This window comes from Lepidochelys olivacea (genome assembly GCF_965140295.1).
Source record: "Lepidochelys olivacea isolate rLepOli2 genome assembly, chromosome: 27".
NCBI classification, from domain to species: domain Eukaryota; kingdom Metazoa; phylum Chordata; order Testudines; family Cheloniidae; genus Lepidochelys; species Lepidochelys olivacea.
The window spans coordinates 6,045,590-6,060,697 of NC_140437.1; the positions used below are offsets into that span (position 1 = coordinate 6,045,590).

The 15,108-nt window shown below is 45.1% G+C and overlaps 1 protein-coding gene across 3 annotated transcripts in view; it reads left to right on the top strand.

Annotated features, from left to right (window-relative positions):
* NSF (N-ethylmaleimide sensitive factor, vesicle fusing ATPase) overlaps positions 1-15,108 on the top strand; it is a 187,014-nt gene that overhangs the window by 70,984 nt on the left and 100,922 nt on the right. For all 3 annotated transcript variants that reach the window (XM_084615992.1, XM_084615991.1, XM_084615993.1), the window contains exon 8: positions 2,058-2,213. In XM_084615992.1, coding sequence (XP_084472118.1) covers positions 2,058-2,213 — 156 coding nt within the window. The remainder of the gene's footprint in view (positions 1-2,057; positions 2,214-15,108) is intronic.

Sequence of the window (15,108 nt, forward strand, 5' to 3'; positions counted from 1 at the left end):
TGTAGGAGGAATTAAATAAAATCCACTTAATTCATAATACAGTTCCGTAGGAACAGCTTAAATGGGAATTGTAGAAACTATTGAACTTATTGCAGCATGGCAAGCAGTGATATTTTGCTAGCCTAATGTTTAGGATCACAGTTGATCAGTGACCTTCAATCTCTATCTTAGCACATTTCTGTGTGGAGTGTGGTTTCGCAGAGCAGAGGACTGGGATTCTTGGACCTGTCCCTACAAGTTCCCATGAATAAGGCTGCGAGTATGTCATGGAGGTCACAGAAGGCATGGATTCCATGACTTCTGCAGCGGCCGGTTCAACTGGCTCAGGGGCAGCTCAGTCAGTCGTACCGGCCGCTGCTGGGGCAGTCTCAAGCCACCATGTCTGTGTCCCAACCCCCCGCCCCCCCCTGCCCCACAGCACCAACGGGGACCCGGGCTGGGTGCCACTGCCCACCCCCCCAGCACCAGTGGGGGTCCTGGGCCACACGCCCGCTCCCCAGCACCCAGGCTGCCCTCCTTCAGCACCCACGGTACTCTCGGGCAGCTCCCCCCAGCCCCCAGTTTTAGTCGGGGTATATAGTAAAAGTCATGGACACAGGCCATGGATTTTTGTTTACTTCCCGTGACCTGTCCACTTTTACTAAAAATACCCATGACTAAAACGTAGCCTTGCCCGTGAACAACTCACTTAATCTTTTTGTGCCTCAATTTGCTGATCTGTCAAATTGACAGCTCATTATTAGCACCTTAATTGGTACGTTATAAGGCTTAATTGTTTAATGTGCTTTGAGAGCCACTGATATGCCCTGTTCAGAGTGTTGTTAATAGTTATTACTGCTAGGTAAAACTGGTTCTTTTCTGTATCACCTTTGCTCTGCCTTTTTTTAAAGTACTGTTGTTCTTTACTTCATTTGTTTATAATTCCAGTTATGTTGCCGTTCCTCAGCAAAGGGGTGTTAGGGAACTTCCTGTGTATTCATTTTGAAACCACAACGCAAGTCCATATTCAGGCTCTTTAGCTTTGAGGGAGTTAGTTTCTTATTGCTATGTAATGAGCACTGCGTGTGGCCAGAAGGGGGTAGTATAGGCTAAGAATAACTAAAGGAGCAAGCAGTTTGTCTGAGTGAGTCTGCAATCTTGCTGATAGGTACAAGTAATAAGAAAATAAATTTATAGTTAGTCCATGGAAACAGTAACCAAGAGATCAAATGTTCAGCATTAATCTTTTGCTTCCAGGTATTGTGGTTATTAGACATACTGTATTAGACATTTTTGGTATCAAAGGAGTTGTTGTATTGATTCTCAGTGTGCTTGTTAGTCATAGAAATTAATGATGATGCCTAATAAGACTCTCGTCTACTGCAGGGTGATTCCCTACAATATATTTGCTACTGTCTCAACCTAATTTTAAAGGGTGTATTCCAGTGTTTTTATAGTCTCTGCACTTGGCTCTCTCAGTGATTTCAGTTGCCTCTCTGACCTATCTCTGCCTTCAGAATAGCTAAAATAAAAAAAAACCCTGAATGCTGCAAAGGGCCCAATCCTGTGAAGTGCTGCAAGTCTATACGAAAGTGCTAAGAACCCTCAATGCACATTCAAATCCATGTGACTTGAGGGTGCTCAGTACCTCGCAGGGTCTCTCAATGAATTCTTAGGATTGCTACCTCCTAGATGCTCTCTTTGTGATATTGCTAAGAAACAAGTTTGGAAAGCAAATGTCTCAGAAGAGTGTGTTCTATACAATGGCTGCAGCCTATTACAAATGGAATGGAATGAACTTAAAATGAAATTACGTTGTTCTGACAGCTGGCATCTCAGCTGTTTTTTATTATAGCTTTTAGAGCTTACTATAAGCAGTCCTCTAAAATGAAGGCAACTATTTAATGCACAGTCTCCTGAGCCTCCATAATGGGAGTCGGAAGTGCTGGGTAGTTTGTCCTCATGGTGGTTTTTATAAAACTATATTGCACATGGACTACGAAACCTCCAGTGTATCAGTCTGTGGCTGTAATTCTGTTGTGTGCTTAATTCCTGAACCGGCGGTGTCTTTTCTACAGGTAAATCTAAGACCAAGGAGAACCGCCAGTCAATCATCAACCCTGACTGGAACTTTGAGAAGATGGGGATAGGAGGTCTTGACAGAGAATTTTCAGACATTTTCCGTCGAGCGTTTGCCTCTCGAGTTTTTCCACCAGAGCTTGTGGAGCAGATGGGTGAGTACAAAACATCAGAAATACATCTGGGGTACCTGCATTCAGTTCTATTTCTGATTCAACAGATCAGATCAGAACGAATTGTGTGATAATGCTGTGACTCTGAAGTTATTTAAGCCTGGGAACCCTGGGGAGAAGGAAAATGTACTCTTTTTCCCACTGCTCCCAAATCTTGGTACTGCTTTTTTTATTGGACTGTGCACACTAAAAACAATTGGTATCTAATGCTGGAGGCTATCTTGTCCTGTGTTTGTTTTTTTTCTGTTGGGATCTATGAAATCTTCTTTACCAATCTGTTAGTGGTCTTACTACAAAAACTACATTCTCTGACCCCTATTTGGCTCAATAAGTCCTGGTGCTGAAGAATGCCCATTTCGTCAAACCGTAGTTGCTGGTGATGCCATGACTAACTTTGGTTCCCTTTGTTATGTTGCCAGAATGTTTCTAAACCCTGGATCTGCAGCTGCCTGTTTTTGATACCTGTTCGTCAGCTATGCACTCTTTGTATACTTAAATATCATGAATTTTTCCTTAAAAGCAATGGGATTTTAAACACAGAAATCTCTTTGCTTCCTAAAGCAGTGTCCTGTACATCTGTCGCTACATGTATAGTTTTTTTATTTCCAACACTGATGAGATTTATACAAAATATCAAATCTAATTTCACAGTGAGAAGAATGATCTGTCTTGAATTGCTGTCATAGAAAACCTGACATGACCGCTTAGCTTTTACATGTAATCAAAAACTTATGTGATGTCAAATTGGGACATCCCTTTGTAGAAACGCGGTGAAAGCCGTTAACCATTACTTATTCTCACACAGTTACTGATGTGAAGATCATGTACCAGATTTAGCAAAACATTTGGGACGTCAACTCTTTTCAGTTTGAGCCAAAGTGCTGACCTGTCAACCAAATCAGAAGCCACTTTTTATGTCAATATAGGCCAGGTGAAGAGAGCAGTTAAATTCTTGTGCAGCTTAGCCAGAAACCGGAGGGTATGGACAGTACCCATTGTCAACCGTCCAGCTGCGAAACCTGATTGTTGTAGATGACAGTGTCTCCTAAGGAGTGGCTTCATCCTACCAAGCACATCATGAGCAAAGATCTTTCCAGGGACTGATGTCAGTGACATCAGCCTGTGGCTGCCACACTTGGTGTGAGATCCTTGGACAAACAGACTGCCGTCTTTCCATTCTGTGGGTACTCTGCCTAATGATCACACTTTTAAAAAGAGTTGATGGAGACCAATGCTCCCTGGTTATAAGGCATCTTTGAGCAGCTGGAGTGGAATACCATCAGGTCCAGCAGCATGTCCATTCTGTAAATTTTTGGATGGCCTTCCGTACTTTGAGTGAGAGAAGATCAGCATTTGTCCCTGGGTCATGTAGCTCTGATCAGCCATCAGCAAGGGTGTTTCAAAATTTGTTTTCCATCTGTCCAGGACTTCATCTGTTGATGAGCAATGAGAGCCATGTGGTTTCATGGGGATATTAGAAGACTGTTTATGGCTGCCAGCCAGGAGTGTGATAGCTCTATAGGCGAAATGCAGATTGTTGTGCTTTAGGCTGTCCTCTGCTTTGTTGGCCAGAGAGTTGGTGTAGATCTCATGGTCCTGTTTTGCAATGGCCCAGAAAATGCTGGTTAACCTTTGTTATTTGACGTCTCCCTGATTCTGTGCTTCTGCCTTTTTTGCTTAATTATCAAAGGCCTCTTCAGAAAGCCAAGGTTTCTTGTGTCATTGTCTGAAGCTGATTGTTTCAAGTGATGGTGTGTGATATAGCATTATGTATACCACTCCAGGTGATTGCCACATCATCCAAGAGGATACTAAGGTTAGGTATGTGATCTTTGATAGCCTATGTGTATTTCACAGCTTCAGCAGAGCCATTGGAAAGTTGCTGGACACTGTACTGTCTGGCTTTTGAGGAGTTGGGAGATGCAGTGAGAACTGAGTGACAGCTAGTCTGTGATCTGAGTTTACTGGTGCTTCTGTACTGCTGAAGACTCGGTGAGATTTTACTATGGAGCACTTTCTGATGATGTTGTGGTCAGTTCCTTTCATGGCATGTCCATTGCTTGAAATCCAGGTCCAGGAATGGTTACTGAGATGCCAAAAGCGCTTGGTACTACTAACATTTAGCTCTTCCATTTATGTAACTATGACCAGTGTTCTAGAGAGTGGAAAGCAAAGAAACCTAATCAGGTAAATATAACTCTCCTCTTTGCCTCCATTGTGATACAGACATGCATTTATGCAGCTGTTCAATGAATAAAGGTTAGGCTTTTAATGGAACAGAAAAAAATTATGGACTCTGGCATTCATCACCTTAAACTTTTACTTTTTGAAATGACTAGAGTGCATCATCTTCACACCAGAGATTCAAAGTCCCTTAACCCATAGCATTTGAAAGATGAATTCAGCTGAGTTTAACAGAAACTGCAGAGGTAAACTGGAAAGTTTCATCTTGGTTCCAGTACAACTCCACCCACATACCTCCCCCAGCTGGATATTGAATGATCGCACACCAGTGGAACACCAAGATAGGATTATATTACCAGAATATTCTCATTGGCTGAGAGTACCCTGAGAGCAAGACACTGTTACTTAGCAACTACATGGAGCAGCTAGCTTCACAAATGTAACCCTTTCATGGGCATCAGTACATTTGGAAGAGGTCAGAAACCTTGCTGCTATATCCAGAGACTGAAGTGCCTGTATGCATAATGTGTAGTGTTCAGATCTTTCCTTTTCTTCTTATATTAAGTGAATTTATATTAATAAAATGATAAGGCTCTGAAAGAGCAATAGTATTTTGGGAGGCAGTGCGTTAAAGGGATTGCCAGGTCTTAAATAAGTAAATAAATAAATATAGTTACCAACGCAAGTTTATCCACAGACTATTCAAAGAGGCATTTCACAGGTAAGTGGATGTTAAGACACCCAGCGGAACTCCCCTTCTCTCTATGATGAACCCTAGGGCTAAAAAGCTTATCTGAAATTTGAAAAAATGCTTTCTGACATTTTTTTCCTGCATTAGTCATAACTTGCTCTTCAACTATATTTCAGATCTCAAATGCCAGTGTGACATCTGTTCAGGTCTGCATATAATTTATTAGGAAAGAAAAGAAAACAATTGCTCACTGTCTGGAGCTGCAAAACTTACCCTTTCCTGTTTTCTGCAAAGTACTCACAGATTATGCCTTATATGCAAAATGCAATAAATATGCCATTTGCAGCCCTGTAACTATATAGATGCTATCTAGACCCTTTGCAGCATAAAATAAAATATAAATTCCTTGTAACTGTGTGAGATTCCCATAACAATCAAAGAATGTTCTGGAAGTGAAGCATATAAGTCAATATTAGTTAGTTAAATCTACAGAGCACACAGGCACTGCACTGACTTCAGAACTGCCTGGTGAATGTGATATGAAATCTTAACAGACAAACATTTGCCATAGATTGATTGGAATTAAGAACACCAGTGCTGAAATAGTTCTTTGGTTACTACCTAACAGTCTGAGTTAAACAAGCACACATGATCACTTCCCAAAACAAAATGCAATACGTATCTGGATAGACCAAGGGATATGGAATTTATTGGGGTAAATGGGGAACTTTTCAGTGCAAATGCACAGTGGAGGAAGTAATCTAATTCAGAATATATTGGGCGGTAGGACAATTTCAGATAGGCAAAGTTCTACATTAGCCTGTAGCTTCATTATTTGTATTGTGGTACCGCCTGGGAGCCTCAGTCATGAACCAGGACACCATTGTGCGAAATGCTATGTGTTCGTATTAGATTTTTATATAACATTCATTATATTTGCAGAGATGTGTAGAGCAGGGTAAATTAGCCATCCAAAGGCTACAACAATTCTGTGCTGAAGTGTTTATTTCCTGCAATTTACAAATGATCCAGAAACAGAATGCCTGTAAAACTGTTTAAAATTATTCTACCATAAATAAGTCGCTATGCTAGGAAAAAAGAAGAATGCCTCTAAAAATGCTGTAATTCAAACAGGAATTATTTCAGGACAGTTCTACAGCCTGTGTTATGCAGGAGTTAGATGATTGTAATGGTTCCTTCTGGCCTTGGAATCTGTGAATGAATCTCCAGGCAAGAGCCCGACAAAGAAATGCTTGTCTAGTTCAGCCTCCTGCTGGTTTTCTGAGCTTCTCCAGGGAGCCTTTCATTGCTGCAAGCAGAGCCCAAACAGCCTACAGGTAAACAAAAGCCCAACAAGAGTCCTTAAGACCTGGACCTGATTGCTCTTTGTTCCGATGGCTTGCGTGTGGTTACTCTGCCACAGTATGATATGGATTTTGAGAAAGGCACTCTGTGTCCAAACTCCTATCTTATTTACTGCCCTTCGTGTTTCTCCTTTCCTGCACCATCTGCGCATGTTCACATCTTATTTTTAATTAAAATAATCAGTGGGCAAAACTATGTTTGTGTATGTGCACAAGTAGTTTCCATTGAAGACACTGTGAGCTTTCTGAGTGCAGTTTAAGCCCGTGTTTGTGAAACCAAGACCATAGTTACTGAAAGGACTCACGGCCATCTTAAGAAGAATGGAAACACTGGAAGGAGTAAGAGAATCCATAGGGTTATCAGGGAACTCTCTGGAATCATTAGAGTTTGTGGCAAAAACTTAAACATTCTAGTTCAATCAAAGTAGTGGCCAGAGACGAAGGACCTTCAACAGTAGCTTAGATACAAACTTTGACAACAGCAAAGCTGATAATGAGATCAGAGAAGAACACTAGGAGGAAAACAAACTGAGAAACAAGTGCTTGGTCCTTATATCGGCTCTAGAAGGGGATGCTGAAAATGAAATTAGAGTGAAAAACCATAGAATGTGCACAATTGGATAGATAGAAGTGTGACTTTGGTCTCCTCTTCTCCATTTCCTACCCCACTCGCCAATAAAATGCTGTCCTATTGATATGAAGTGCTGTGGGAAGTTGGTTTTGAAGATAGCCTGGATTGATTTGAAAGGTTGACTTTTAAATCTAAGCTATCTGGAGCAATCATGATAGGCTTTGCACGCACTGGATACCTAACACTCCCTGTGTATGTCTGTGTGCAGGGGATCACTTAGTATCTTCTGTAGTGAGATTGAAGACCTGAAACTACCTCATAACCTTCACTGATAACTAGGGTCATGTAGCAGTAAAGATGACTTAGTCTTTTGTGTGTATCATTGGTAAATAGTTCAGAAGCATTAATGGTTATGTAAATGACTGATGCAACTTCTCATATTGTAACGTGTTATTTTATTCATCTTTTAGTTGTGAGCCTCCATTCAGCAATCTGATGGCTTTCCCATGATCTTTGAGAGTAGAGCTTTCCTATAATCGTTTTGGGCATAAGCTTTCGTGGACTAAAACCCACTTCATCAGCTGCATGGGGTGGAAAATACAGTAGGAAGATATATATAACATGTGATACAGCAGGGCCAGAAGGCATCAGGAGAGTAGTATAGGAGAGATGTGTAAGTCCCAGGATGAGGAGAAGCCTTATTCCCTGTAGAGGGAAGAAAGGTTTCTATAGATTAATTAAAAGCACCTGAAGCCAATTAGAGCACCTGAAGCGAGTCAACTGATTAAAAACCCCCTGCTTCAATTAGCTAGGGGAAGGAGTTGGAGCAGTTTGAAGGAGTTGAGGTAGAGGAGAGTTTGGAGAAGTGCCGTGGCTGGCTAAAAGACCAAGACCCTAAGTAAAGAGACACCCGGCTTGTGCAGAGAGAGAGGGCAGGAAGCCCCACAAGCTGAAGAGCAGGAGAGGTAAGTAGCCCAGAGGAAGGAAGCACTAGTTCAAGTGGTTTACCACTGTCCCTAGGACTCCTGGGCTGGGAACTGGAGTAGAGGGCGGGCCCGGGTCCCGCCCTCTCCACTACCCTTCTCTGGGTTACTAGTGGGACAGTAGATATCCTAGTTCAGGGGTAGGAAACTGCGCCCTGAACCCCCCCCAAGAAGAGGAAGCGCGGAACCCATGATAATCGTACCGGCAATTTGCAACACGTGGTGTGAGCAGTGGGATCTCTGCGCTGAGGACTTAAACCATGGTTAACCAAAACCATCCTGTCCCCAAGATGGACGATGTGGTCAAGGCTCTAATACAAGCCACTGCGGCCCAGCAGGAAGCTACCCGAATCCAAGCAGCTGCCCAACAGGAAGCGACTCGGGTGCAGCAGGAGACTAATCAACTGTTGATGAATCAGGCTGCTGAGGACTGAGCGCTGCTACAAGAGCTGGCAAACCAGATGAAGGCCCTTATGGAGCGGAACCACAATTGTGACGGAACCCGGACTATACGGGCCAGCCACTGCCTACAGAAAATGACACGGGAGGATGATGTAGAGGCATTTGAGATAACAGCCCTGCGGGAGGCCTGTCCCCGAGATCAGTGGTCTGGTATCCTCGCCCCGTTCCTGTGTGGAGAGGCCCAGAAGGTCGTTTAGGATATGGCTGCAGAGACTGCGGAGGATTACCCCCAGCTGAAGGCAGAGATCCTGGCCAGATCCGGAGTAACCACGGCGTTGAGAGCCCAGAGGTTTCATGAATGGCAGTATACAGAGGGCAAGACACCCCGATCACAACTGTTTAACCTGATCTACCTGACCCGGAAATGGCTGCCCCCTGAGGCCTTCAGCTCTGAAAAAATGATGGAGCTCCTGGTACTGAACCGGTATATGAGGGGGCTACCACCAGGCCTTCGGGCTTGGGTTGGCCAGAATGACCCCTCTACCTATGATGAGTTGGTCTCCCTTGTGCAAAGACAGCTGGCAGCCAGTGAACTGTTCCAGACCCCAGGGAGTGAGACACAGCAAACCAAGAAGACCGCCTCAAACCCAAGGCCCCGGATTGTCGAGAACTACAGAAGAACCATAACTGGGAGGAAAGACACTGAGGAATGGCCCCAGGCCAAGAAGGGACCTGGGGGATTGGGAAGAGAGGGCGGGGGGGGGCGACCAAATAGCCCCAGGCAGAGGGCGGCAACCAGGATAAGGGGTTGTTGTTATGAGTGTGGGGAATTGGGGCATATAGCAGCCCAGTGCCCCAATAGGGAAGAGCCTGTGCAGTGCAATCTGAGGGATCCTGGGGAACAATGTGGCCTAATCGGCCTGGTAGGGGTCGCAATGACCTCACAGGGGTATACAAGGTCAGTAAAGATAAATGGTATTGCGACCAAAGCATTAGTAGATTCCAGGAGTGCTGTCACACTGGTTTTGGGGAAGTTGGTGGGGCAAGACCAACTAACCTGGGCCAAAACCACGGAGGTAACGTGCTTTCATGGCACCATAAATTTCTACCCTACAATCCCAGTACGGATTGAGATCCAGGGAAACACTACCAGGGTAACTGAGTGGTTCCTAGGCTCCCCTACCCTGTCTTAATTGGTAGGGACTTCCCCGGGTTTGTGAACTTACTCCCCCCAGTAGAGCCAGGGTAGCAACCCCCGGGCTGAGAGAGAGGCACCTACAGATAGCCTCACTCCAATTTTTGCTGAATTTGCCCCAGAGCTATTTTCATCCCCCGGGAAACCCCGAAAGTCTAGGCGGGAAAAGAGGGCAGATAAAAGGCTAGGGACCAGGATTCTAGCACAGAACCAGCAAGCCTCCCTTGTTGGTAAGCGAACCTGTTCAGGAGACCAGGAGATAATTCAGGCCTGTGAGGACTCAGAGGCGGTTCCTAGCCCAAGTAGGGGCAACCCAAAGGGCGGAGAAAAAATAGGTCCCATGGAGTTAGGTCAAGTAGTACCGCATGTGAGAATTTCGGGCAGGACCAAGCCAATGACCCGGTATATGTGAATGTGAGGGAGGAGGTAGTGAAAGTAAATGGTGTACCCGTGGAAGGAAAGACCCAAGGCCGTATTATGTGATCAAACGTGATCTGTTGTACCGAATAGTGCAAATTCGAGGGGAAGAAGTAGAGCAGCTCTTAGTCCCACGGAAACACACAAGGGCAGTACTAGTTAGCTCATAGTCATTTATTTGTGGGTCATCTAGGAGTAGACAAGACACTTGAGTTCTAAGAAGATTTTATTGGCCAGGAATATGCGCGAAGGTCCAACGCTATTGTACCTCCTGCCCGGAATGCCAGTTGCATAGCCCCTGACCTCACTTGCGGGCCCCATTAGTACCTTTGCCTTTTATTGAAGTGCCTTTCAAAAGAATAGCCATGGACCTAGTGGGCCCGCTGGAAAGATCAGCACGGAGCCACCGAAACGTATTAGCAAAAAGAAAAGGAGTACTAGTGGCACCTTAGAGACTAGTCATCCTTGACTATGCCACATGGTATCCAGAAGCCATTCCTTTAAGGAACCCCACATCCAAGGCGATAGCAAAAGAACTACTTCAGTTTTTGCCAGAGTGGGCATCCCTAAGGAGATCCTGACTGACCAAGGAACCCCTTTCATTTTGAAATTAATGAAGGACTTATGTACCCTGCTCCGCATCCATGCCATACGAACCTCAGTCTACCATCCACAAACAGATGGACTGGTCGAGTGGTTTAACCACACCCTTAAAGGTATGATCCGGAAGGTGGTAGCACAGGACAGAAAAGACTGGGATACCCTTCTACCATACCTAATGTTTGCAATACAGGAAGTCCCCCAGGCATCCACCGGTTTCTCTCCCTTTTGAGCTGCTATATGGATGCCACCCATGCGGAATATTAGATATCACCAACGGGGACTAGGAAGAACAACCCAACCCAGGAAAGAATGTCATTGAACACATGACACAGATGAGAGAGCGAATAGCTCGAGTAACCCCTGTAGTATGAGAACATTTGGAAAAAGCACAAGAGACCCAGCGGACATATTATAACTTCTGGGCGAAAGTATGGAAGTTTCAGCCGGGAGAACGGGTGATGGTGCTGGTGCCGACAGCAGAAAGCAAACTCCTGGCCAGCTGGCATGGGCCATATGAGATAGTGGAAGCCATTGGGGAAGTGGACTATAAGGTCAGACAACCAGACCGCCGAAGACCAGAGCAGATCTACCAAGTAAACTTACTGAAGCTCTGGCGTGACTGAGAGATGTGCCTGGTCATTCAGAGAGCTCAACCTCAGACGGACGACCCACAGGAGCAGGTGAGGATATCCCCCGAGTTAGTCCCAGAACAACAAACAGAGGTCATTGATATGATCCAACGGAACCAAGATGTGTTCTGTACAAAGCCGGGCCATACGGCACTGGTCCAACATCATATCGTCACCAGGCCCGGAATAAGGGTGACGATAAGATCGTACCGGATACTGGAAGCTAAAAGAGAGGAGATGAAGAAGATGTTGGACCTTGGGGTTATTGAAGAATCCCACAACCCAGTGGTCCAGCCCTATTGTCCTAGTACCCAAGCCTGACGGCACTCTGAGGTTTTGCAACTAATTCCGGAAGTTGAATGAAGTATCCCAATTCGATGCCTATCCGATACCATGTGTCGACAAGCTAGTTGATCAGTTAGGCAAGGCCCGATACCTACCACTCTGGACCTGACCAAAAGATATTGGTAAATTCCCCTGGCCAAGAACGCCAAGGAGAAGACTGCTTTCTCTACACCTGATGGCCTGTTCCAATACACTGTCCTCTCTTTCGGATTCCATGGGGCCCCTGCAACATTCCCACGACTTATGAATAAATTGCTGCAACCCCATGCCAAGTATGCCCCCGCCTATTTCGACGATATAGTCATCCATAGCCCTGGCTGGGAAACACACCTAGGGAAAGTAGAAGCGGTACTAGACGCCCTGCGGAAGGCTGGCCTCGCTGCCAACCTTCTCAAGTGCATGATAGGACTAGCTGAGACCAGATACCTCGGGTATGTAGTAGGGAGAGGCTTGGTAAAACCCCAATGGAACAAAGTGGAGGCAATGCAAGATTGGCCTCGGCCAGTCCATAAAAAGCAGGTCAGAGCATTTCTCGGGTGAGTAGGGTACTATTGGAGATTCATCCCTCATTTTGCCACAAGAGCAGGGCCATCGACAGACCTGATAAAGGCTTGGGGCCCCGAGATAGTAAAATGATCTGATGCAGCAGAAGGAGCATTTGCAGATTTAAGGACAGCCCTTTGCTGCCATCCAGTAGTCATAGCCCCAGACTTCAAGAAAGAACTTGTCCTACAAACAGATGTCTCAGAAGTAGGGCTAGGAGCCGTAAGTAGGGCTAGGAGCCGTCCTTTCGCAAATGGTAGGGGAGGAGGAACACCCGATCCTGTATCTCAGCCAGAAGCCCTTCCCCAGGGAACAAAAGTACGCCATTGTTGAAAAGGAATGTCAGACAATAAAATGGACCATGGAAACTCTCCGCTACTTACCTACTGGGGCGGCGATTTAACCTGGTGACAGACCATGCCCCGCTCCAGTGGATGCACAGAAACAAGAAGAAGAATGCAAGAGTGACTAGATGGTTCCTATCTCTGCAATCCTTTCATTTCCGAGTAAAGCATAGGGCCAGAAGCCAAGACAGCATCGCAGATGGCTTGTCATGAAAGCCTCTTGTCCCAAGTAACCCAACCCTATGTTGTTGAGCAGGGGGGCAAGATATGTGATACAGCATGGCCAGAAGGCATCAGGAGAGTGATATAGGAGAGATAGGTAAGTCCCAGGATGAGGAGACGCCTTATTCCCTGTAGAGGGAAGAAAGGTTTTAATAGATTAATTAAAAGCACCTGAAGCCAATTAGAGCACCTGAAGCTAGCCACCTGATAAAACCCCCCTGCTTCCATCAGCCAGGGGAAGGAGTTGGAGCAGAGAGCAGTTTGAAGGAGTGGGGCTAGAAGGGGCTAGAAGACCAAGACCCTAGGTAAAGAGACACCCGGCTTGTGCAGAGAGAGAGGGCAGGAAGCCCCACAAGCTGAAGAGCAGGAGAGGTAAGTAGCCCAGGGGAAGGAAGCACTAGTTCAAGTGGTTTACCACTGTCCCTAGGGCCCCTGGGCTGGGACCTGGAGTAGAAGGCGGGCCCGGGTCCCTCCCTCTCCACGACCCTTCTCTGGGTTGCTAGTGGGACAGTAGATACCCTAGTTCAGGGGTAGGAAACTGCGCCCTGAATCCCCCCTCCCCCCAAGAAGAGGAAGCGCGGGACCCATCATAATCGTACCGGCAATTTGCCACAAACAGTACATGAAAAGGTGGGAGTTATGTCTTCCTACTGTATTTTCCACTCCATGCATCTGATGAAGTGGGTTTTAGCCCACAAAAGTTTATGCCCAAATAAATTTGTTAGTCTCTAAGGTGCGTGCCACAAGGACTCCTCGTTGTTTTTGCTGATACAGACTAACACGGCTGCCCCTCTGAAACCTGTAATCATTGATACTGAATCAGTCTTGTCTACAGCTCCATTTTAAGTGGCACCAGAGCAGCATTGTGAGAGATTGAGACCTTCCTTTTCTGAAGGTAATGTGGCTAGAGCAGTGAATTGGAAGTCCGGAATCCATGGCTCTGTTCTAGCTCTGTTACTAGCTTTAATATTAACAAACATATTGCTGTAAATTTGCTTTACGTTTTATGGAGCATAGATGAGACATGTTTCTTACACCAAAAAACTTTACTTAAAAAAAATCTAAAAAAACCCAACATTCTTCTGGCTGGATTGCAAGTTACTTGGTCTTGCACTTAGCTGTAGATTTCGGATTTCATGAGACCGTGGTAAGTAACTTATCCTCTGTAATCCTCAGTCATCTCTTTCTTAGACGGCCTTAAAACATGTATTAAAGTGACAGCCAAGATTTATTTACTTGGGAGGTAAACATTAACCAAAGCAAAGCTAAGCTGATGATATGATCACCTCAGTAGAAGTCCTGTGTTGTTAGATGCGTGTGCCACATCCCTGGGTGAGCTAAGAAAGGGCTAAACCACTTCACTAGGTAGAAGAGAGGAAGGTAGCGCTGAAGTTGTCTGCACTATCAGATCTGGACGGAAGAGCTGATAGCAATTCCTTGCTAAGATGCTGGGAGTGGAACAGACAGCTTTGCTTCTTAAGTGGGGAAAGCTGTAAAAGGAAATAAAGGCTTCCAGAAGAGAGGGGAGAGAAGGACTTCTGAGAAGAGAAGAGGAACTGCTCTTTAGTGTCCTTTAGGGGGCGACTCCTGACTTCAGCCCCAGTTAGGTGGGGGAAAAGGAGCATATACCCACTTCTTTTGAACTGAGGAGGGTTCTTGTGCTGTCAGAAGCTGTAATGATTGAAGGACTGTTCCTTTTCCCCCAAAGGGACACTTGGCTGATTTGTGTGGCCAGCCAGTGGCCCTGTTACATCGATGATGTCCTGAGCACCTGGTGGCTCCTTGATATCAGTATTTGTTTTGTAATACATTTGTGTTCATCTTTTTAAAAAGTGTGCATCCTATTTATAGACACTGCGGTTTAGACTAAACAAGCACCTAGCTTCATTCTAAAGACTGCAGAAAATTGCTGGGGAAGGCCCTGGTGTTAACATCCAGGTGAGGTATGAACTGTACAGATAAATGTAAGACCCAGTGATCTGGAAGCCATCCAGTGATATTATTTTAATCTTAATTTAGCTATCTGGCTGCATTTTTATTATTAAACTGTTAAGATGAGGGCAGTCTCTATCTCTTGATGATGCAATGATTGTTAAAAGCCTGAAATTAGGCTGTTTCATTTGCTATCACAGTCCCATTTGGGGTGATGTGTTTTGATCGTGTAGCCAAAGGCACTGTGTGTGTTTTGGGAGCTCATACTTGGGGCTGATTTATTTTCAGTTTTATCACATTCCATCAGAAGAAAACTGATAAATGTTCTGTCATTGCCATAAATCTAGTTAGTGCCTTCTGTACGGAATATACATGCATTTAAAAAAAAATCATGGCCATGTAGTGGATAATGGGGAAGGGAGGGAGAAAATTAACAAAGGCCTAATAAGAAC